The sequence below is a fragment of the Salmo trutta genome, chromosome 30 (genome assembly GCF_901001165.1).
Source record: "Salmo trutta chromosome 30, fSalTru1.1, whole genome shotgun sequence".
Classification (NCBI taxonomy): Eukaryota; Metazoa; Chordata; class Actinopteri; order Salmoniformes; family Salmonidae; genus Salmo; species Salmo trutta.
This window is the reverse complement of record NC_042986.1, coordinates 5,955,132-5,978,334: the sequence shown is the minus strand read 5'-3', so window position 1 is coordinate 5,978,334 and position 23,203 is coordinate 5,955,132. Positions and strand designations below refer to the sequence as shown.

The 23,203-nt window shown below is 44.6% G+C and overlaps 2 protein-coding genes across 3 annotated transcripts; one reads left to right on the top strand and one right to left on the bottom strand.

The window, feature by feature from the left end:
- The first annotated feature begins 437 nt into the window (after nucleotides 1-437).
- On the top strand, nucleotides 438-6,545 carry LOC115169006 (mitogen-activated protein kinase 14A). Of its 2 annotated transcripts, XM_029724603.1 has the most exons (13): nucleotides 438-503; nucleotides 697-797; nucleotides 1,462-1,591; nucleotides 2,007-2,065; nucleotides 2,747-2,858; nucleotides 3,273-3,302; nucleotides 3,406-3,453; nucleotides 3,689-3,803; nucleotides 3,956-4,027; nucleotides 4,291-4,370; nucleotides 4,545-4,623; nucleotides 4,831-5,004; nucleotides 5,197-6,545. In XM_029724603.1, the coding sequence occupies exons 1-13, from the start codon at nucleotides 459-461 to the stop codon at nucleotides 5,256-5,258; spliced, it is 1,107 nt and encodes a 368-aa protein (XP_029580463.1). In that variant the 5' UTR covers nucleotides 438-458; the 3' UTR covers nucleotides 5,259-6,545. The 2 variants fall into 2 exon arrangements, with proteins under 2 accessions (XP_029580463.1, XP_029580464.1); XM_029724604.1 differs by lacking the exon at nucleotides 438-503 and having other exon boundaries at nucleotides 547-797.
- Nucleotides 6,546-11,943: 5,398 nt separating this feature from the next.
- On the bottom strand, nucleotides 11,944-17,131 carry LOC115169005 (keratin, type II cytoskeletal cochleal). The gene is made up of 8 exons (XM_029724600.1): nucleotides 16,467-17,131; nucleotides 14,518-14,726; nucleotides 14,277-14,433; nucleotides 14,000-14,164; nucleotides 13,759-13,884; nucleotides 13,413-13,633; nucleotides 13,184-13,248; nucleotides 11,944-13,057 (listed from the first exon to the last, which is right to left on the bottom strand). The coding sequence occupies exons 1-8, from the start codon at nucleotides 16,998-17,000 to the stop codon at nucleotides 12,816-12,818; spliced, it is 1,719 nt and encodes a 572-aa protein (XP_029580460.1). The 5' UTR covers nucleotides 17,001-17,131; the 3' UTR covers nucleotides 11,944-12,815.
- Between the last annotated feature and the right edge of the window lie 6,072 nt (nucleotides 17,132-23,203).

Below are 23,203 nucleotides of genomic sequence, written 5' to 3'. Positions count from 1 at the left end.
CAATATTTTTGCCAGGAGGGTCTATAGGATGCCCATATTCCACTAATGGTAAGAACAAGATAGATATCCCTTAGCAAATAATTTAATGGGGTCAGACAAAGTTGGAGGGTCTTATAACGTATCTATGGTTTTTACAGTAGCCTTCAAGTTGTAATACACAACAGATACTAGTTACAGTTTTTGATTGGTCCATGGTTGGTAGTACAGAAAACTTAGATGAATACTATACTGAAAGTGTGATCTGTGTGACTGCTTTACTCTGTGTGCAGTCTGTGCATGACTTTGACCTCTACAGAGGCATTTAGCAGGAACAAGAAGCCCTATTAATACCGGATTTCACAAACCAACTCAATCCTTTTTTTACACATCTGATTGAACAGAAGAGTAAGAGGAATTTGGCAGCTCTTTGTAGTATTTGGAATGGTGCTACAAAAAGAGCAGCAATTTTATAGGCTACTATGCTAGTAGGCCTATGTATGAGTTTTATACAGAGCCTTCGACAGGTGAGTGTGTACACAGTGCAGTGGGAAAGCCATTTACATCACGTGAGGTGGGGTGGGGTCTCACAGTTGTAGGCTACCTTTGCTTACCTGTCATATTGAAACCTCAAGGCTATGAAAAAAATCCCCAATAGGTACCACACTGGTTTGAACTAGATCGACATATTTTATTGACAAAATGGAATCGCCTGTGAAGACAGGTTTCCATAGACTGGAGATAAAGAAAACCACATGGGATGTTCCAGAGCAATATATCGCGCTGAAAGCAGTTGGCTCGGGCGCTTACGGGACAGTATGGTGAGTGAAGGGGCTTTGTGAAGGGGCAATTATTGGTAGCTTTCCTGGAATAACTTCTCGCCAAACCAGCATGCATTTTATACACTTTAAAATATACCACTGTATAAATACAGTTGTTCTCATTGAAACATGCACAACATATACAGAATAAGGGAGCAACTTTACCTAAGCCTATAATTGTTTATTAATTTCTTATTAGTTACACATGCAAAGTTCTACAATATTGGATATTGTGCAATATCAGCTTGTTGTTCCATTTCTTTTCAATAACGAAAGACTCAGGACATTGCTAACAAAGGCACTACTGCCTCAAGGAAATTAGCAAATTGAAGCAGGTCTCAAGATGAGACTAATTTTGCACTCCCAACCCGGAGCGAGCCCCATATTAACACATCTTGAAACCCAGTTTTACCTCTGCCAGATATCGGTAATATAGAATGAACACACAAGCGTCTGAAATGTTATTTGTAGTACTACTTATAATAATTTGTCAAACTGGCATGAAAGCTAGTCAAAGATTCTGTACTCTTTGATCTATACTGACTTGAAGCATTACTATTGGCATTGAGGGTACCATTCTATAACCCCCTTGCCTACATTCTGTGACAGAATTCTTCTATCCAACACTAATGTAATTTGACTTTCAACTTGTTTTATTCATTAGTTCTGCTATTGACCAGCAGACTAAGGAGAAGGTGGCCATAAAGAAGCTCTATCGTCCCTTTCAGTCCCTAATCCACGCTCAACGGGCCTACCGTGAACTAAGACTGTTACGCCATATCCAGCATGACAATGTAAGTCCTTATTAACTACTATAATTGTGGACATCTGAGATACACTCACTTGGATAGCGATTCCAGACACTCAAAAATGAAAAGCCATCACAATGGAGTAATTGTTATTCATTCTACTTCACATTAGGATCATTTGTAGTTTGAAACTATTCAGTATGTTGAATATCAGTCACCCAGACATCCAGTTTTATTCCTTTGCCTCCTTCCTTTGATTATTTATGTTTGGTGGAGAGGAATAGCACCTTTTATAGGCCAGTGTTTTCATTCAACATATTCACAGAACACTTGTACTCCGTCAGGCCTACTTGTACTACTGGCGATGAATTCGTGTTACTGCAACGTATATGTTTGTGTGGTCACTTTTTGTGGGAATAAACTCTTCATTACTTTCCTTCTTCCTGTTGTTTTCCTTAAGGTGATCAGCCTCCTCAATGTCTTCACACCTGACGTCTCCCTGGAGAAATTCCACACGTTGTAAGTGGGGAGCTGTGAACTACATTCCTCTGCCGGTTGTCACAGCTTGTCGAGACAGGCTGCTGAGAGTGTATCAGGAAGTTTGAGTTTGATCGTGCGCGCGTGTGTGTGTACTTGTTTTCCTACATTATTAGGACCCCGATGTCCTAAAATTTCACCCGAATGTCCTGAATTTGTTCAAATGCTATTTTAAGTTTAAGGATTAGGTTTTGGGATTAAGGTCAGGTTCGGGGTTTTTCGGGTTAAGTTTAGGGTTAGGTTAGGGTTAGATTTAGGGTTAGGGGTTAGGGAAAATAGGATTTTTAATTGTCAAACATTTTTACAGTCCAAAAACAAAGCTGTGTGTGTGTGTGTGCAGGTTTGTTCATGTTTGTTTGTGCTTACTTACTTGGGCCCTTCGCTCCTTTGTATGTGCTTGGGTGTGTGATATAATCTGTTAGCTCAGTTAAAACATAGATTTTATGTCTGTGTTATGATTGCAACCATGTGAGACACAGTGTATGATGTTACCTGCATTTTTTGTTATGTAATCATTTTATACATTTGTAATGCTCAGTTGGAGGAGGTAGCTTTAGCACATGACGTATTGTATCATTCCCTTTCCCTACTTTTTTTCTCTGTCACAGTTACATGGTGACACTGTTTGTATCTGACTTCCCATCTCTCTCCTCCATGTTACAGTTACATGGTAATGCCCTTTGTGGCTCAGGACCTCGGTCGCATCATGAAGAGCAGGAGACTGACCGATCGCATCATCGTTTACCTCTTCTACCAGCTGCTACGTGGCCTGAAGGTGTTCACCACTACTAAGAAATCATTGTATTATATGGGGTGGCAGGTAGCCTAGCCGTTAGAGAGGCGTGCTAGCAAATGGATGGTTGCCATTTTGAATCCCGGATCTGTGAGGAAAAAGTGATCCGTCTGGATATGAGTTGGCAACTGGAGGTTTGCTGGTATCAAATCCTAGATGCCTTGCCTGCCGGTGTGCCCTTGAGCAATGCACTTAAACCACCCCAAAACAACTGCTCCACAGACGCCCAGTGTGGCAGACCTATGCTCTGACCTCTCAACCTGTCTATGCGTGTATCTTTCAGAAGGGATGGGATAAAGCGGAAGTCAAATTTTGGTTGGACCTTGATCTTAATCTTAAATCGTAATCTTATACTCACCTGAAAATAATGTTTCTTTACATTTTTCTATCCCTTAGTATATCCATTCTGCAGGGATCATCCATCGGGTTTGTATTAGGTTCTTATGAATATACTTGAAATACATTTCTAAGTACATTTGAGTGGCCAGATCATATAAGATCCTACATGTTTTTTAAATGTATTATTCAGGACCTAAAACCTGGCAACCTTGCTGTGAATGAGAACTGTGAATTAAAGGTAATTAAGAATTTGGCAACAAGCTGCATTTATATGTTTAATTATACTGTACCTTTTATTGTAAAACCTTCAGACAGTAAGATAAACATAATCTACTTGATTTAGGAAGATAACACACTGGTGTTCAAAGACTACACTTTATTGTTTGATTGTTGTGGTTACGTATTAGCCTCTCTTTTTATAAGCTTCAATTGACTTTTCTTTCACATTCCCTCGCTTTCTCTTTCTATCTCAGATCCTGGACTTTGGTCTAGCAAGACATGCCGAGAGTGAGATGACAGGCTATGTGGTGACACGTTGGTACAGGTCACCAGAGGTCATCTTCAACTGGATGCACTATAGCCAATCAGGTGACCTATCACCAACACACAATTAATCCCTTTTCATTTATTTGGGCTTCATATTCCATGCACTGCACTTCTGGGGTTATCTTACTCTTGTACTATTGGTTCAGCTGTAGCTCATGTGTTATTTATTCTGTGTGTGTCTGTCACCCTCTCAGTGGACTTGTGGTCTGCAGGCTGCATCCTGGCTGAGATGATCACAGGCCAGGTTCTGTTCCCAGGCAATGACAGTATCCTCTCATGTTTCCTCTTAACACCTGTATAACTCACTAAGTTTACATCAACACAAAAACAGATATTCTGTACCCCACTTCTTTGTATATTACTGATGTACGTATCATGTAGTTATCTTATGTGTTCGTTATCATTCTGCAGCTGCACAAGGGACAACACCAATCATGTAGCAGACTGTTCACTGATCAGTGCTCTAAGTATTTTGCTTGTAGTGGTTTCCACTGTGTGTCCCTACACCCTCCTTGACCATCCTGTTCAGGCATTGACCAGCTGAAGAAGATCCTCAACGTTACAGGAACACCACCATCCTCCCTGGTGCAGAAGATGCAGAGCAAAGATGTAGGTCCTACTGTCATCTCAATCTAATGGCAACTGTTCAGCTCGCAACTATTCAATGTAGCTTTGGTGTTGAAATCACAAGTATGCTCACTATGGTGGTAACTTGTAAGAAAAAGGAGATAACACTGAAAAAAATACAGTTGACAGTTGAACATTGTTGGTATTGTCTTGCAGGCTCGCTCATATGTACAGAGTCTCCCTATCCAAAAGAAGAAAAACTTCAAGGAGGTCTTTCCCTCCTTGCGTGTAAACGGTGAGTTGGTCTATTATCACTGTGCTAATGTTACGTCCTGTATGGTGGTTATGAATATCTTCGTTTTTCTACTTTGTATTGAGAACAGTTGAGGGCTGGCTTGACTCTGTATTCCCTGCACTACTTCCTAATGCCTTCCTTTCTCTATGTAATATTTCTCTATCCTCTCTCTCTCTCTCTCTCTGTCCTGTGTGTTCCTCTGTCCAGCGGTGAATCTGCTGGAGAACATGCTGCTGCTGGACCCACAGACCAGGATGACGGCTCAAGAGGGCCTCTCACACCCCTATCTCGCTGAGTTCCATGACCCAGAATCTGAACCCGACTCCCCGACATATGACGACTCCTTTGAAAGCCTGGAGCTTGACGTGGGAGAGTGGAGTAGTGAGTATATCTTCTCTATGACTGATTACCTGGTTGCACATGTTGATGGCATTTCTCCTGAATTTCTCACGGTTCTTGGAGACTTACAGTTACAGTTCTGCAAAGTTTCCCTTTCCGGATATGAAATTCTAAAATACTATATGGTGTGATTCCTGTGATACAATTCTAAAATGCTTTGTTCTTTCCTGTTAGGTCTGATCCACATGGAGATTATGGCTTTCGACCCCAGTAACCCCAGTGCAACTGCATTGTAGGGGACAGACGCCACAGAGCACTGGCTCCCCCCAGTTTTTGAACCATGGAGTTTAGCATATGAACTACATGACAAACTAGAATAACATGTTATTACATGTTATAAAAAGTTTGCGTATCACATTTCACAACATGGTATATGACTTTATGAAACTTCATACTGTATGTCAGAATTTTTATGGATCCCTCATATTTAAAGGGAAGGTCATACACTCTTTAAAAAAGGTGCTATCTAGAACCTAAAAGGGTTCTTCGGCTGTCCCCATAGGAGAACCCTTTGAAGAAACCTTTTTGGTGTAACCCTTTTGATAGAGGCCTCTAGTGGCTAAAAGGCTGTATTAGCATGGTCAGCGCCATTGAGTGCTTCCACCATTTTAATGTAGTCAACTGGGTGGGACTTTCAACATCATTGGCTGATCCCTCTTGGTGACCCTGTTGGAGTCATGTCCAACCGGGTCATCAGGAGGGATTAGCCAATCGTGGAGAAGAAAATTGACTACATTCTGTCACAGACGCTATAATGGCACAGATACAAAAATGAATCCTCTATCGGTCTCCTATGGTAGAACCCTATTGGGTTCCATGTAGTGCAGGCTTGGCCCAAATTTATGTGCTCTCTGACGCCTGGAGTTGGAAGACAGAGAACAATGCCAAAGGACTAGTCAGCCCTTCCTCCACTGAGGGGCCAAAATGTTTCTCTCTGTTACAGTATACAGACTGACTATTGGTTGTGATATAATAATATTATAGTATCCATGTCCAGTATCTATCTGAAATGTGTTCACTGAGGATAACTGATGCTACATATATATATATAACTCTAAATTACGCTCAGAGGTGCTATCGTCCTCTCAGGAATTCTGTCTCATTTACAGTGGTCCAATCCGCTACACAAGCATTTAGATACTGTGACACCCTGTGGAGATTGGGCGTTTGTGGTCAGGTTACACTGTAAACTTGGTATCGTTTGATTGGTCAATGGTGGTTGGTCTTGGGTTGAAAGGTTACACCTTCAGATGTTATAAATGGAATTACATGGCTTTGTTCTCTCTCTTATCCTGTTTCCAGCCATGGAGGAAGGTTGTATGATCAATTCTAATTTCCTAGGCTTCTACGCCTCTGGCCTAGTAAGCATCTCTTTGTTCATGCTTTGTCTTGCAAGTTAACCTTAGGATCTATATGCCTAGAATTATGCTTTGTTAATGTCAGTATTGCCTTGTAACTTAAGCTTTATGCCTTGTATGTGAACCCGTTCATTTTACAAAGTTATTAAATAATACTTGCTTTGATATTCGCTTCTCATGACCATTCATCAAATCAAATCAAATGTATTTGTCACATACACATGGTTAGCAGGTGTTAATGCAAGCGTAGCGAAATGCTTGTGCTTCTAGTTCCGACCATGCAGTAATATCTAACAAGTAGTCTACCAATACCGCAACAACTACCTTGTACACACAAGTGTAAAGGAATGAATATGAATATGTACATAAAACTATATAAATGAGTGATGGCCGAACGGCATAGGCAAGATTTAATAGATGGTATGGAGTACGGTCTACACATATGAGATGAGTATTGTAGGGCATGAAAACATATAAAGCAGCATTGTTTAAGGTGGCTAGTGATACATTACATCAGGATGGCAAGATGCAGTAGATGGTATAGTGTACAGTATATCCATATGAGATGAGTAATATAGGTTATGAAAACATTATATAAAGTGGCATTGTTTAAAGTGGCTAATGATACATCTAATTACATCAAGATGGCAAGATGCAGTAGATGGTATGGCGTACAGTATATACATATGAGATGAATAATGTAGGTTATGTAAACATTATCTAATATAAATAATATAAAGTGGCAAGTGATAAATTGATTACATATATTTTCCAATTACTAAACTGGCTAGAGTTGAGTCAGTATGTTGGCAGCAGCCACTCAATGTTAGTGATGGCTGTTTAACAGTCTGATGGCCTTGAGATAGAAGCTGTTTTTCAGTCTCTCGGTTCCAGCTTTGATGCACCTGTACTGACCTCGCCTTCTGGATGATAGCGGGGTAAACAGGCAGAGGCTTGGGTGGTTATTGTCCTTGATGATCTTTTTGGCCTTCCTGTGACATCGGGTGGTGTAGGTGTCCTGGAGGGCAGGTAGTTTGCACCCGGTGATGCGTTGTGCAGACCTCACTACCCTCTGGAGAGCCTTCCGGTTTTGGGCGGAGCAGCTGCCGTACCAGGCGGTGATTGATCTCATTGATCTTAGTCTGCTAAATGGATAATACTTGACTGCACATGGTTCAACTGTAGTCTCTTGCATATTGCTAATCATCTTAATGGAGTCGGATAAACATGTGAGGTATTTATAATATGTGACCGACCAGCTGAAATCGGTCTTATGTCGCAGAATTTGAAATTGTATTTTTTACATTGGATAAAAGTAGAGACTCAGAGCTACAAAATGGTATATCATACACTACAGTTGAGGAACAATGGGAAAGTTATTCTGCTTTGAAACTTGATAAACTTGTAAACTCACTTTTGAGAAAATGGCCTTTGAATGTTTTGGTACTACTACTGGAGAGCCCTTCTTTGTCTACACCCATTAAGCCTCGTTCACACCCTCTTAAGCTTTAGCCCCACCCATCTCTTTAAGGGTTGATCCGAGTGTTCTGTACTAACAACAGCAGTCAAGCACCCAAGCTAACTTGCCAGCTACTTCCAGACACAAATGAGAGAACAGCTCACTGAAAATCACTCGCCCTAGCAGAGCTGATTAGCCTGTTATATTATCCAGAGCATTGGTGACTGCAACTGTGCTGTCAGATTGTAAATTCAGAGCGTTTCGCTCTCGGAGCGTTCAGAGCGCACACTGGACGCTCTGGCTGATGAGTAGGGTTGATCCGAACGTTCTGACCTCACAACGGCAGTCAAGCACCCAAGCTAACTGGCTAACATTGGCTAGCTTGCTAGCTACTTCCAGACACAAATGAGAAAACACCCTACTCTGACCCTTTTACTCACCCTAGCAGAGCTGGTAGGCTGTTTTCATGTTATTCAGAGTGTTGGTGACTGTAACTGTACTGCTGGCAACAATTTAATTACGCTTTTTGCCACATTTACCGAAACCGGCCATATTCAATGGATGTTAAGCGTTCGTAATTTCATCAGTTATTCTGCGCTCTGGCACACTCAGATGAGAGTCTTTTGTTAAGACATGTAGCTAGCTAGCTAGGTAAGCAAATGAACCATAATCCCAACTCATGACGTTACTACCCTGCATGAATCTGCAGGTAGCTAACCAGGTTCAATGTAAGCTAGCTAACATTAGGCTTTAACTAGCCAAGCAAATTGATCTGAGATACAAATAATAAGAACATATATGTAATGTTCGCTAACGAGCCAGCCAGCTAACATTAGCTAGCTGCCCAGTGACACGAGCCTACCAGATGAGCTAAATAACTTATTTGCTTGCTTCGAGGCAAGCAACACTGAAGAATGCATGAGAGCATCAGCTGTTCCGGATGACTGTGATCACTCTCTCCGTAGCTGATGTAAGATCTTTAAACAAGTCACAGGCACACAGCCTTTAATTAACTAGGCAAGTCAGTTAAAACCTCTACAGGACCGGTGGGTCCTCCGTGGGACGGTTGAGCTAACGTAGGCTAATGCAATTAGCATGAGGTTGTAAGTAACAATAAAATGTTGACATATCTGATATTGGCAGAAAGCTTAAATTCTTGTTAATGACCTCTTAAGGATCCGCCCCTTTTTTTCAATTTTCAACTAAAATGACATACCCAAATCTAACAGCCTGTAGCTGGCCACTAGATTATACCAGATCTAATATGTTATATTCTCCTACATTCATTTCACATTTCCACAAACTTCAAAGTTTTTCCTTTCAAATGGTATCAAGAATATGCATATCCTAGCTTCAGGTCCTGAGCTCAGACAGTTAGATTTGGGTATGTCATTTTAGGCGAAAATTGAAAAAAGGGGTGGATCCTTAAATGGTTTTAAGAACAAATTCTTATTTACAAATACAGCCTACCCCGGCCAAACCCGAAAGACGCTGGGCCAATTGTGCGCCGACCTATGGGACGCCCAATCACAGCCAGATGTGATACAGCCTGGAATCAAACCAGGGACTGTAGTGACGCCTCTTGCATTGAGATGCAGTGCCTTAGACCACTGCGCCACTCGGGAGCCCTGTAATGACCAACCTGTCCCTAACCGAGTCTGTAAAATCAACATGTTTCAAGCAAACCACCATAGTCCCTGTGCCCAAGAACACCAAGGTAACCTTCGTAAATGACTACCGACCCGTAGCACTCAAGTCTGTCGTCATGAAGTGCTTTGAAAGGCTGGTCATGGGTCACATCAATACCATTATCCCAGAAACCCAAGACCCACTCCAATTTGCATACCGCCCCAACAGATCCACAGACTCCAACACCATCATTAAGTTTGCCGTGGTAGGCCTGATCACTGTGGTAGGCCTGATCACCAACAACGATGAGACAGCCTGTAGGGAGGAGGTCAGAGACCTAGCAGTGTAGTGCCAGGACAATAACCTCTCCCTCAACATGATCAAGACAAAGGAGATGATTGTGAACTACAGAATAAGGAGGACCGAACACGCCCCCATTCTCAACGACAGGGCTGTAGATGAGCAGGTTGAGAGCTTCAAGTTCCTAGGTGTCCACATCACCAACAAACTATCATGGTCCAAACACACCAAGACAGTCGTGAAGAAGGCACGACAACGCCTATTCCCCCTCAGGAGACTGAAAAGATTTGGCATGGGTCCTCAGATACTCAAAAAGTTCTGCAGCTGCACCATCAAGAGCATCCTGACTGGTTGCATCACTGCCTGGTATGGCAACTGCTTGGCCTCCGACCACAAGACACTACAGAGGGTAATGCGTATGGCCCAGTACATCACTGGGGCCAAGCTTCCTGCCATCCAGGATCCAGGATAGAACCGGAGCGCCAAGTCTATGTCCAAAAGGCTTCTTAATAGCTTCTACCCCCAAGCCATAAGACTCCTGAACAGCTAATCAAATGGCTACCCAGATTTATTGCACCCCCACTCTTTTACGCTGCTGCTACTCTCTGGTTATTATCTATGCATAGTCACTTTAATAACTCTACCTACATGTACATATTACCTCAATTACTCGTCTAACCTGTGCCCCCGCACATTGACTCTGTACTGGTACACCTTCTATTTAGCCTCGTCACTGTTATTTTACTGCTGCTCTTTAATTATCTGTTACTTAACACATATTTGTAAGCTAGCATTTCACTATAAGGTCTACACCTGTTGTATTCGACGCATGTGACAAAAACAATTTGATTTGATTTGATTTGTAGTGTTCTATAGGTAACTCTAGTATTCTGTAGTAAACTGTATTATTTTTTCATGTGGTTAAAATGAAAGATTATGTTAGATACCGGAAAACAGAATCTGAAAGAATAAATACACATACTGTACAGTAGACGGCACCTGTTCAGTATAATATTATTACTGTATGCTGCCCTCTATTCTCACTAGAGGGCAGCATAAGCTGAGGGATGTGTTTTTGTGAATGGGTTAAATAGGTCAAGTTGTCACTTCAGTTGTGGTATGGTAGACATATGCATATCTTACATTAGTTAAAGTTGTCTGCCTGTAGCTTACCTGTCGAAATTGAAGCAGATGTAAGTATTTAAATTACATATTGGTATCGTTACCCTGTAAGCAGTTTATGGACAAAGTATGACAGCATGAAGCACGGAAATGCTATTACAGGTACCATTGACTTGCATTGGATTTCTGCCACAAATGCTAAAAAGGCAGCATTTGAAACAACGCCCAGGTAAACAAAACTAAAGTATAGCATGCATACCTTGTCCATAGACTGCTTACAGGGTAAGGGAAACAAATGTACTTTTGTAATTTGGGTGAACTATCCCTTTAATAACTTGGCGTTTAGCTATAGTTCATAGTGATGATAGATCCCTTTACGTTGTGTCAGAGGCCTTGACGATAGGTTATATAATATCTGGGTATGCACCGTGTAACAGCTTGTATCCATGGGTATTAAATAAAAACAAGGTGTTGAGTCATAAGGATTACGTTTACTTGCCAAAGTGGATTAAACTGTCAAGAAGGCATTGAGTTCATTTAAATTAAGTTAACTCTTTAAGAACATTAATGCTGTTGTTGCTTTAAGTTTTGCTATAAGCCCTGTCAGTAATGTCATCGTTTCTCCTTCTTCTGATGGATACTCAACTGACAATTTTACTACTGTTGTTGCTTTAAGTAATCCTATCAGCCCTATCAGTAATGTCATTGTGTCTCATTCTTCTGAATGCTACTCAACTGACCCCAAATCTAGAGCCATTTTCTACCCAATTGTTATCAGTGTCTGACCGTCTATGTAAATAGAACATATATTTTTTTTTAAAGTGTTATTAACTAGGCAAGTCAGTTATTAAGAGCAAACTCTTATTTACAGGGATGACGTACCGGGAAACAGTGGGTAACTGCCTTGTTCAGGGGTAGAATTACAGATTTTACCTTGTCAGCTCGGGGATTCAATCCAGCAACCTTTCGGTTACTGGCCCAACACTCTAACCACTAGGCTAGGCTACCTGCCGCCCCTATATACAATCAGAATAAAAATGTTCAACACAAGTATTTTATAAAACTCAGATTTATTCAGGATGTTTTGTTGATAACACATGATCAATTACATTCAATAAATCTGGGTGTACCAGTCATCCCTTATTGATCAGAATGAAAAGAAAAACAGAACCGAACACTGTTTGCAAACCTCAGTGGAGAACCCATTGTCCCTAGGAAAGGGAGAATTAAGAGTTAATGCTAGATTGTTTACCCCAGAGAAAGGGGGTGTCACTTTAGTATAGCTGCTTAAGTTGATCTGGCATTCACCACAATGCACAGCAATATGGGGGCAGTGGACCACAGGGGGTAGGGGCATGTTGTACTGTCAGTTGTCTCAACATTTAGTGAACAACATGGCACCTGCTTGCCGGCTCATTTGGAAACTGCCACTATGTTGTGTGCGATGAGAAGCTAGTGTTGCCTTATGAAGATGCACTGTCACAGCACCGCCAACCAATGTTGTGTCACCATGACAGGCACCATCCAGCAAGTTAAAGACAGCCAGGCTGACTGAAGAGGGAGTAGACTTAATTTTCTGCTTCCGGTTCTTACTATCACTGCCTCTATCTTAAAGGGCTATGTTCTGAACCTGTGAGGGACAGGATGCTCAAGAGGTAGCAGGAATAAAACACTGGAAACATTGGGATAAAAAAGATCTGTCAGCATTCAGTGCATCCTCTGATATCATCCACTATTTCCTACCAGCCAGTAGCTATGGGCATATGCAGCTAAGGAGGGGGTCAGATATAACAGCCCATCCTGGGTTATAAGGTTAGATCAGTGGACGCTCTGTGCCTGCATGTGACAGGAGGAGTTTGTAGCTTGTTTTGGTTGTGGAGGGAGAGGAGAGGGGGAGGTGGGGACAGACATACAGACTCCTGTGTTTAGAAGCGTTTGGATGTGGAGGTCATGGAGGAGCGGGACATGGACACGCCGCCACCGCCGCCGCTCATGCCAAAGCCACCGCCGCCACCGCCGCCGCTCATGCCAAAGCCACCGCCGCCACCACCACCGCTCATGCCAAAGCCACCACCGCTTTTCATGGACATGCCACTGCCGCCGCCATATCCGAAGCCACCTCCACCGCCTCCGCCGCCTCCGCCCATGCCGAATCCTCCACCTCCGCCTGGGAGAGAAAGATGGAAGGGGCAAAGTCAATACTTGGACTGATGATGGTGATAATCAGACCTACAAGTATTATTTTATTTTTATTGTCCAACTGAATTTAAACGCATATGTATTAAGTTCTTACCGCCACCACCACCGCTGCTGCCGGAGGTTATGTGGATGGTTGCAGTTCCACCTCCAGAGGTCATTCTTTGTAAAGATTCATAGATTAGTTGACATAATCTCTAAGCATCTACTATAGTGAAAGAGCTGACTGCATCTAGAAGATTTTCCATTTCTTGTGCCTTTACATTTCCTAGCCATGCATTTGTCTCATTTTGTTTCACCATGTCTTTATTTGATCCTGTGCTTACCTGTCCTCCTCTCCTTCCAGCAGTTTCCTGTAGGTGGCGATCTCAATGTCCAGGGCCAGCTTGACGTTCATCAGCTCCTGGTATTCGCGCACTTGCCGGGCCATGTCCTGCTTGGCTCTCTGTAGGGCATCCTCCAGGTCTCTGATGCGGAGCTTGGCGTCCTTCACTGCCATCTCCCCGCGCTCCTCAGCCTCGGCGATCTGGCCTTCAAGGGTAGAACGCTACCAGGTAAAGAAAAGACAAGATCAGAAGTAAGACTGATGTTTTCACTTAATTGAATGTTAGTGTTGTGCCAGACCTGATGCTATTTCGAATTGACCGTCATTTGCCAGCATACTGTACATACCTGTCCCTTGACGTTTTCAATCTCGTTTTGGAGACGGCTGATCATGCGGTTCAGCTCGGCAATCTCTGACTTGGTGTTGCGCAGATCGTCCCCATGTTGTCCTGCAGTGGACTGCATCTCCTCAAACTGAAGGATGAGAGGATTGGCACAGTCATTAGTCAGTCTAAAGCCTATGTATTATATTTTACTGCACCTCTCATTTATAGGAAATCCATAGAAATATACTTAAGTCTCCTCATACCTTCTGCTTGTACCATGACTCGGCCTCGGCTCTGCTGCGGTTGGCAATGTCCTCATACTGGGCGCGCACTTCAGCCACAATGGAGTCCATGTCCAGGTTACGGCTGTTGTCCATCTCCACCACCACTGAGGTGTCCTTAATCTGGCCCTGCAGCTCACTCAGCTCCTGGAGAAAGATGAGAGAGAAGGACGTCAGGAAAGCCATAATGTTGATTATTTTTTGTTTATATCACAGCTCTTCGAAGACTAAGCTTATTGTGGTTTGACATGGCCCTCACCGCTTCATAGATGGCCCTGAGGAAGTTGATCTCATCCTGAAGGGCGTCGACCTTGGCCTCTAACTCAATCTTGTTCATGTAGGCACTATCAACATCCTTCTTGAGGAGGACAAACTCGTTCTCCACTGCGGCACGCTTGTTGATTTCATCTTCATATCTGGAAAAACAGATTACCAATGGTTACATAGGCCAGCATGTAGGACAGTTAGAACATCCATACAATTTCTCGTGTAAAACTTACTTGTTCTTGAAGTCCTCCACCAGACCCTGCATGTTTGTCAGCTCTCCTTCCAGCTTGACCTTCTCTCCTCCCAGGCCGTCGAGCTGTCTGCGCAGGTTGGCAATGTAGGCCTCGAACATGGCATCAATGTTGGAGCGGGTGGTTGTTTGGTCCTGCAGGAGGCTCCACTTAGTCTCCAGCATCTTGTTCTGCTGTTCCAGGAAGCGTACCTGTGTGTAGAGAGAGAAATAAAATAGTTACAACCAGGTGTCATATTTACTGCAAGAAACAGGTTGGCACACATCTTCCATTACATTGAGAATTTAAATTGGGTTATGTCATATTATATCATATCCAGTTGTATCATGTGATGTTGCCTTGGCAACATCTCCCTGGCAAGGTTTACTTATGTATTTATGTAGTGGTTCAAGATTAGACTGAGGTAATGAAGACGGTCTGCTTGAAGTTTTTATTGGGACTTTCTCAGACAGAGCTGGCATTCTCCCACACCTCTGTAAAAAAGGAGGGACTTGCACACACAGCCCTCCATAGGCTATTGTACTGAGCTGAGTCATTCCCTAAGGGCTGGGGCAGACATGGAGAGATCTATCCACTTTATATCTCGCTCCCAGAAGATTCCTTCCATGTGAGGTACCTGGGCGGGAGGGAGATTAGAGGGGCTAAGGCCTGCCACGCCTTCGCCCCCCTAATTCTAAGTAATAGCAAGTCCCAGCAGATATGGCTGGGTTTCCCTGCCTTAGCCTGAGGTGGAATCGCCTATTAGTGAATGAATTTACCTGCTGCCGTGCACTGTAATTATAAGGCATTCTGCAGAATTTGAAAATGACCTGCCTGAAGGCATTTAATGATTTGTGACTGTAACAGCAGCAAAATTAAGGGTTAATTGATGTATTTTACATTGCACAAGGTAAATACAATTGTTTTGCAGAAGAAGGCAAATGAGGTAATTGAATTGAATCTGTCCGCTCATCCAAAATAAAAGCAGGTGTGGTTAGAACCTGTGAAAAGCTGACTGTGCAGTTTCACTAACAGGGTGTGTTTCTAACTCTCCCTTCAGAAAATGTCTGATTTTCACTATTGTCTATAGTGCTGTAGTCGGAAAGATGAAAGTGTTTAGGAAGAACCTTTAATTTAACACAGCTCCTTGCTGTTTCAGACATATGGATAAAGTATATTATTTGCCATATTAGCTTCAACTTTGGGCAGGTGTGTGTCTGTGTCTCTGCAGGTTGTGAGGGAGAGATGGGAGAGAGGATAAACTCTCAGGTGCACCATCAGAGACATAGCATTCTATTGAAAGCCAGTGTGTCCCTTCCTGCTGCCATGGGAATGGGGCTATAACCTGATCCCTTCCCTCATTGGGCTATGGTTTCCAAACTCACCCCCCAATCCCATACTCACAGAGCCAGGGCAATTACGGTCAAAGAAAACTACTCAGCTGTCAGTTCCGATGCAACAGGCTGCACATTAGGACGTTGACCACCTGTGATAAGGTGATATGCCCCTGTTTATACATTCAGGTAGAGGATGTAGTCACTATATCATTCTGTGTATTTGTTTTCAGAGCCAGTTCTAACTGGATCCCAAATGGTCCGGTTTTCCGGGGGCTGCATTATCAGTGGCTGTGAAATATTTCATGAGCCCTACAGTAGCACACAAGATACACAGCTTTGCAACTATTCAAGTGTGCTATTTGCAGCCAGTACCATAAAACAACATCCCAGCCATAAACTGCTATTGCAAAGTGTCCTTTTTGCAGATACTTTGCAGTATCCCTTTGCAGTATCTCCTTTGCAGGATATCTGCTCCCTCTTTGTGCTGGCATATGGTAGATGAGGAGCAATGCAATATATTTAAATTTACTTGGACAGGCCCAAAGTCATGGCATACTTGATATGTTTAACATCGTCTTAGATTGAAGGGCTTTAAGAGGATAAAGGTGTACTGACCTTGTCGATGAAGGAGGCAAAGCGGTTGTTGAGGCCCTTGATCTGATCTTTTTCATTGGTGCGGACGGTCTGGATGTTGGGGTCGATCTCTAGGTTGAGGGGGGCAAGCAGGCTTGAGTTGACTGTGACAGCTGTGATGGGGGCGAAGCCACCTCCGCCGCCGCCACCACCCATGCCGAAGCCTGCACCTCCACCGAAGCCTCCACCGCCGCCACCCATGCCAAAGCCTCCACCGCCGCCGCCCATGCCAAAGCCTCCACCGCCTCCGCCGCCGCCCATGCCTCCACCGCTGCTCATATAGCTGAAGCTGGAGCCTCCTCCACTTCCACCACCGCCCATGCCGAAGCCGCCCCCACCACCGCCTCCGGAGCGTCTAACGGATGAGCTGCTCATACGGCTGGAGCCCATAGGGGCTGCTGAAGAGGAGAAGCTTGAGAAGCTCTTCCTCACAGTGCCGCCACCACCGCCACCGGAGCTGAAGCCTCCGCCAGAGTTGAAGCCTCCACTCATGCTGCCACTGCTCCTGTAACTCATGGTTGCAGCTTTTCTGATCCTCTGAGGGGAGTAAAAGAAAAGGAGAGAGAGAGAGACAGAGAGGATTGGTGAAGCAGGTACGCTTACTAAGAGGAAAGTCAAGCCCCTCTGAGTGACTCCTCTCTGGTGGCAGCTGGCTTATATCTACCTATCTGCTACAGGGCTCCTCCCCAGCATCGGCCTGCCTCCTAGCTGTCGCACCTGGAGGCTGAAGGGTTGTAGCGATCGAGCTCGTCAGACAGGTATCTGTGCCAGACCCCGTAAACTGATCCGGCACACCCAGGTGCAAACACAGAGGAATGGCAGAAGGACCCCAGGGGAGAGGCGGGGAAAGCAAGACTGACAAACCCATTCAGTTAGTGCCGGGGAGAGAGCGGACAAGGTTGCTCAGAGTCATTACTTTCTCATGTGTACTGAAGACTAAATGTTCATCACATAGTTTAATCTGGATTTTTAGCACAGGAGGTTGGTAGCACCTTAATTGGGCAGAACAGGCAGAATGGTTGGGACTGAATTGGTGGAATGGTAACAAATACACTATCGTTCAAAAGTTTGGGGTCACTTAGAAATGTCCTTGTTTTTGAAAGAAAAGCTTTTTTTTGTCCACTAAAATAACATCAAATTGATCAGAAATGCAGTGTAGACATTGTTAATGTTGTAAATGACTATTGTAGCTGGAAATTGATGATTTTTAATGGAATATCTATGTAGGCGTACAGAGGCCCATTATCAGCAACCATCACTCCTGTGTTCCAATGGCACATTGTGTTAGCTAATCCAAGTTTATCATTTTAAAAGGCTAATTGATCATTAGAAAACCCTTTTGAAATGATGTTAGCACAGCTGAAAACTGTTGTTCTAATTGAAGAAGCAATACAACTGGCCTTCTATAGACTAGTTGAGTATCTGGAGCATCAACATTTGTGTGTTCGATTACAGGCTCAAAATGGCCAGAAACAAAGACCTTTCTTCTGAAACTCGCCAGTCTATTCTTGTTCTGAGAAATGAAGGGTATTCCATGTGAGAAATTGCCAAGAAACTGAAGATCTCGTACAACACTGTGTACTACTCCCTTCACAGAACAGGGCAAACTGGCTCTAACCAGAATAGAAAGAGGAGTGGGAGGCCCCGGTGCACAACTGAGTAAGAGGATAAGTACTTTAGAGTGTCTAGTCTGAGAAACAGATGCCTCACAAGTCCTCAACTGGCAGCTTCATTAAATAGTACCTGCAAAACACGTCTCAATGTCAACAGTGAAGAGGCGATTCCGGGATGCTGGCCTTCTAGGCAGAGTTGCAAAGAAAAAGACATATCTCAGACTGGCCAATAAAAATAAAAGATTAAGATGGGCAAAAGAACACAAACACTGGACAGAGGAACTCTGCCTAGAAGGCCAGCATCACGGAGTCGCCTCTTCACTGTTGACGTTGACACTGGTGTTTGCGGGTACTATTTTATGAAGCTGCAAGTTGAGGACTTGTGAGGCGTCTGTTGTACACAGCGCTGTACGAGATCTTCAGTTTCTTGGCAATTTCTCACATGGAACACCCTTCATTTCTCAGAACAAGACTGACGAGTTTCAAAAGAAAGGTCTTTGTTTCTGCCATTTTGAGCCTGTAATTGAACACACAAATGCTTATGCTCCAGATACATAACTAGTCTAAAGAAGGCCAGTTTTATTGCTTCTTTAATCAGAACAACAGTTTTCAGCTGTGCTAACATAAAGGGTTTTCTAATGATCAGTTAGCCTTTTAAAATAATAAACTTGGATTAGCTAACACAACGTGCCATTAGAACACAGGAGTGATGGTTGCTGATAATGGGCCTCTGTATGCCTATGTAGATATTCCATAAAAAATAAACAGTTTCCAGCTACAATAGTCATTTACATTTTAGTCATTTAGCAAACACTCTTATCCAGAGCGACTTACAGTAGTGAATGCATACATTTCATATATTTTTTTCTCCGTACTGGTCCCCCGTGGGAATCGAACCCACAACCCTGGTGTTGCAAACACCATGCTCTACCAACTGAGCCACACAAAATTAACAATGCCTACACTGTATTTCTGATCAATTTTATGTTATTTTAATGGACAAAAATGTTGCTTTTCTTTCAAAAACAAAGACATTTCTAAGCGACCCCAAACTTTTGAATGGTAGTGACATTCAAACACATAATTTCCACATGGCTCCGTTCCGAAATTGTTATGAGCCATCCACCCCTCAGCAGCCTCCACTGCTGCATGGACGGTATAGTATAGCATAGCATACTGGTTGCTGAAAATGTTGAGTGAGTAACATTTGCTGAAGACTGTTCCACGCCTAATCTCTCATCAGAAGAGGCTATCATCTTTCTCATCTCAACAGAGACTTGAACGGTCTGGAAAAACAAAAACATCTCTGTTCTCTGCTCAATGTTTCACTCATGGACACACAGACTGGACTGAGTCATCCTGGAGACTGGACTGGCCATCATTTTGCCTGAGAATAGTTCGATATTTTGTTGACGTTTATTGGTGTTGGTTAGGGTCTAAGACACTTTTATTACATATATACAGAGTGATACATCCACAATTAGCATGTGGGTTGCATTTCTGCAGCACTATCCTTAGGGTTCTTCCTACCTCATAGTGGTGTGACAGAGATACGTTGACGCTACATTCTGATCAACATGTTCTGTAGGTGGCGTTGCAGCACAGGGGGTAATGCTGCCTCTGTCTCAACCTCGCTCCTGTATGTTTTCTGTCTTGTGGTTGCAGAGAGTTAATCTAGGGCTACTCTTGGTCTTGGTTGAGGGAATGAAAAAGAGCTAAACTGTGGAATGGCAGTGGAGATAAGCAGGGGATGCAGAAAAGCCATAGAAGAAGGCTAACATTATTCTAGCCATAGAATAATAGTTATACATCTATGATTGATTGTAGGCCTTGTGTTGCTATAGTTACCCTGTCAAGTCAAAACATGGTGAGCTCAGTGCTGTAGGTACACATACTGTAAGTGATCTCATCCACAGAGAGAACCAGCACAGGGAAATAAAGCATAGAGAAAGATATTTACTCTGGGTTGAGTTGTTGGTGCTTTGAAGGTACGCTGCTTTTGGCACAGTTTACTTCAAATATGACAGTGTTATAATAACAGAAATATCAAGGCTATGATTCATTTTTGTCCCAACAAGTAGCATCATGTATGAGTCTGAATTGTGAATTGGCTCATCTTCTCCTGGTGAAAGGCATAGGAGAGAAGCTGAGGTGAGGAAAGGTGGTAGTAAGCCATAATCCTTTCAGTCATAATCTATGGCATTGGCTGTGTTATGTGTGTTGGCCTGTTACTGTATGGGCTGCCAGGGGGAAGCATACCACTTACCGCTTTGGTGCTAAAAGATGCCAACATCCTGAAATGTTTTTTTTGCGATCTGTAACGGCCGTCAGAAGAGAGAGTAGACCAAGGTGCAGCGGAGTTAGTGTTCATCTTCAGGAATTTATTAAACAACATGAACACTATACAAAAACAAGAAAACCGACAGTCAAAGGGTACTGTCAGGTGCAAACACGAAACAGAAACAATCCCCCACAAAACCCAAAGGAAAAACAGGCTCCTTATGTGTGCCTCCCAATCAGCAACAACGAATGACAGCTGTGCCTGATTGGGAGCCACACACGGCCCAAAACAAAGAAATACAAAACCATAGAAAAATGAACATAGAACGCCCACCCAATGTAACACCCTGGCCTAACCAAAAATAAAGAATAAAAACCCCTCTCTATGGCCAGGGCGTTACAGTACCCCCCCCAAAGGTGCGGACTCCGGCCGCAAAACCTGACTCTGAAGGGGAGGGTCCGGGTGGGCCTTCTTATGGCGGCGGCTCAGGTGCGGGACATGGCCTCCGCTCCACCCTCGGCGTCGCCCACTTAGGTGGCGCCCCTGGCCGCGCCGGAGGACTGGTGGGCGAACCTGACTGTGCCCGGCTGGCGGGCGATTCTTGCTGCGCCCGGCTGGCCGGCAACCCTGGCCCCGCCCGGCTGGCGGGCATCCTTGGCTGCGCCAGGCTGGCGGGCGTCCCTGGCTGCGCCCGGCTGGCTCCGGGCTGGCGGGCGGCCCTGGCGGCTCCGGGCTGGCGGGCGGCTCTGGAGGCCCTGGCGGCTCTGGCGGCTATGGCCCAGGATTCACCAGGCTGGGGAGACATGAAGGAGGCCTGGCCCTGGGCACAGGCACAGGACTCACCAGGCTGGGGAGACATGAAGGAGGCCTGGCCCTGGGCACAGGCACAGGACTCACCAGGCTCTGGCGGTTCCGGACAGGCGGGCGGCTCTGGCGGCTCCGGACTGGCGGGCGGCTCTGACGGCTCCAGACTGGCGGGCGGCTCTGGCGGCTCCGGACTGGCGGGCGGCTCTGGCGGCTCCGGACTGGCGAGACCCACTGGAGGCCTGGTCCTAGGAGGAGGCACAGGACGGACCAGGATGGGGAGACCCACTGGAGGCCTGGACCGAGGAGGAGGCACAGGACGGACCAGGATCGGGAGACCCACTGGAGGCCTGGACCGAGGAGGAGGCACAGGATAAACCGGGCTGTGGGGGAGCACTGGAGTTCTGGTACTTAGGCTATTTACCCACACTCCAGGCTGAATGGCCACTTTGGCCCGGCACGGGCGGAGCGCAGGCATTGGGCGAACTGGACCCTCCCAGCGCCCCGGAGACACAGTGCGCAGAGCCGGTGCAGGATAACCTGGACCGAAAAGGCGCACTGGAGACCAGACGCGCTGAGCCGGCACAATCTGTCCTGGCTCGATGCCTGCACTCGCATGGCACTTGCAAGGGGCTGGCCTATAGCGCACCGGGCTATGCACGCGCACTGGAGACACCGTGTGCTTCACAGCATAACACGGTGCCTTACCAGTACCACGCTGCCTGCCGTAAGCACGGGGTGTTGGCCCAGAATTCCTTCGTGGTTCCACCACACTCCCCGTGTGCCCCCCCCCCCAATTTTTTTTGGGGGGCTGCCTCTCGTGCCTGTTGCGCTCCCTCGCTTCGTACCAGCGCCTCTCAGCTATCGCCGCCTTGATCTCCCACTGCGGGCGGCGATACTCCCCAGCCTGAGCCCACGGTCCACCTCCGTCGAGCAATTCCTACCATCTCCAGGAATCCTGAACGCACCTTTCCATCTCCTCAAAAGTCCATGAGTCCATATTTCCCCTCTCCTGGTGCTTCTCCTTCCTCCGCTGCTTGGTCCGTTTTTGGTGGGGGATTCTGTAACGGCCGTCGGAAGAGAGAGTAGACCAAGGTGCAGCGGAGTTAGTGTTTATCTTCAAGAATTTATTAAACAACGTGAACACTATACAAGAACAAGAAAACCGACAGCCAAACAGTACTGTCAGGTGCAAACACGAAACAGAAACAATCCCCCACAAAACCCAAAGGAAAAACAGGTTCCTTATGTGTGACTCCCAATCAGCAACAACGAACGACAGCTGTGCCTGATTGGGAGCCACACACGGCCCAAAACAAAGAAATACAAAACCATAGAAAAATGAACATAGAACGCCCACCCAATGTAACACCCTGGCCTAACCAAAAATAAAGAACAAAAACCCCTCTCTATGGCCAGGGCGTTACACGATCACACTGTATCCAATATTCAGTGGTTTATTATTTTACTGTAAATGGTCCTATACCTTAAAGGCTATTTCAAGTTTATTATTCAAAACTGAACTATTTCATTGACAGTTTAGAAGAAAAGACAGCGGTAGTAAAAATGAGAGCAAAGTACCTGTTCACACTTATTCAAATAAGCACCAAATACTTGTTCAGACTTGGCACAGGAGGATCATCCCTCTCTCCGTAGTACACCTAAAATGTCTGCAGGGTGCAGGATTTCACCCAAATGGGAGGTACACACTCAACACGCCGTCACACACACACACAAATAGGGCTTCTAAGAACATTTCATTCCCAAACATGGTAATGTCAGAAAAAGGAAACCTGATATCGGAGACATTGTCAATGCAATATCAATTTAAAGGTCTGCATGGTCTTTACAGTATGGTTGTAAGCAAATGTACCTTATGCAAATACAGTACTGTATATGAATGCTCATACACAAGAGCTAATATTCAATATGATCTGCTGGTTCAGTAATCTAAACCTAGAGAGCAAGAACAGGCTGGGTAATATTGTGAAACTAGGAAGCAGGATCATTGGTACGAATTT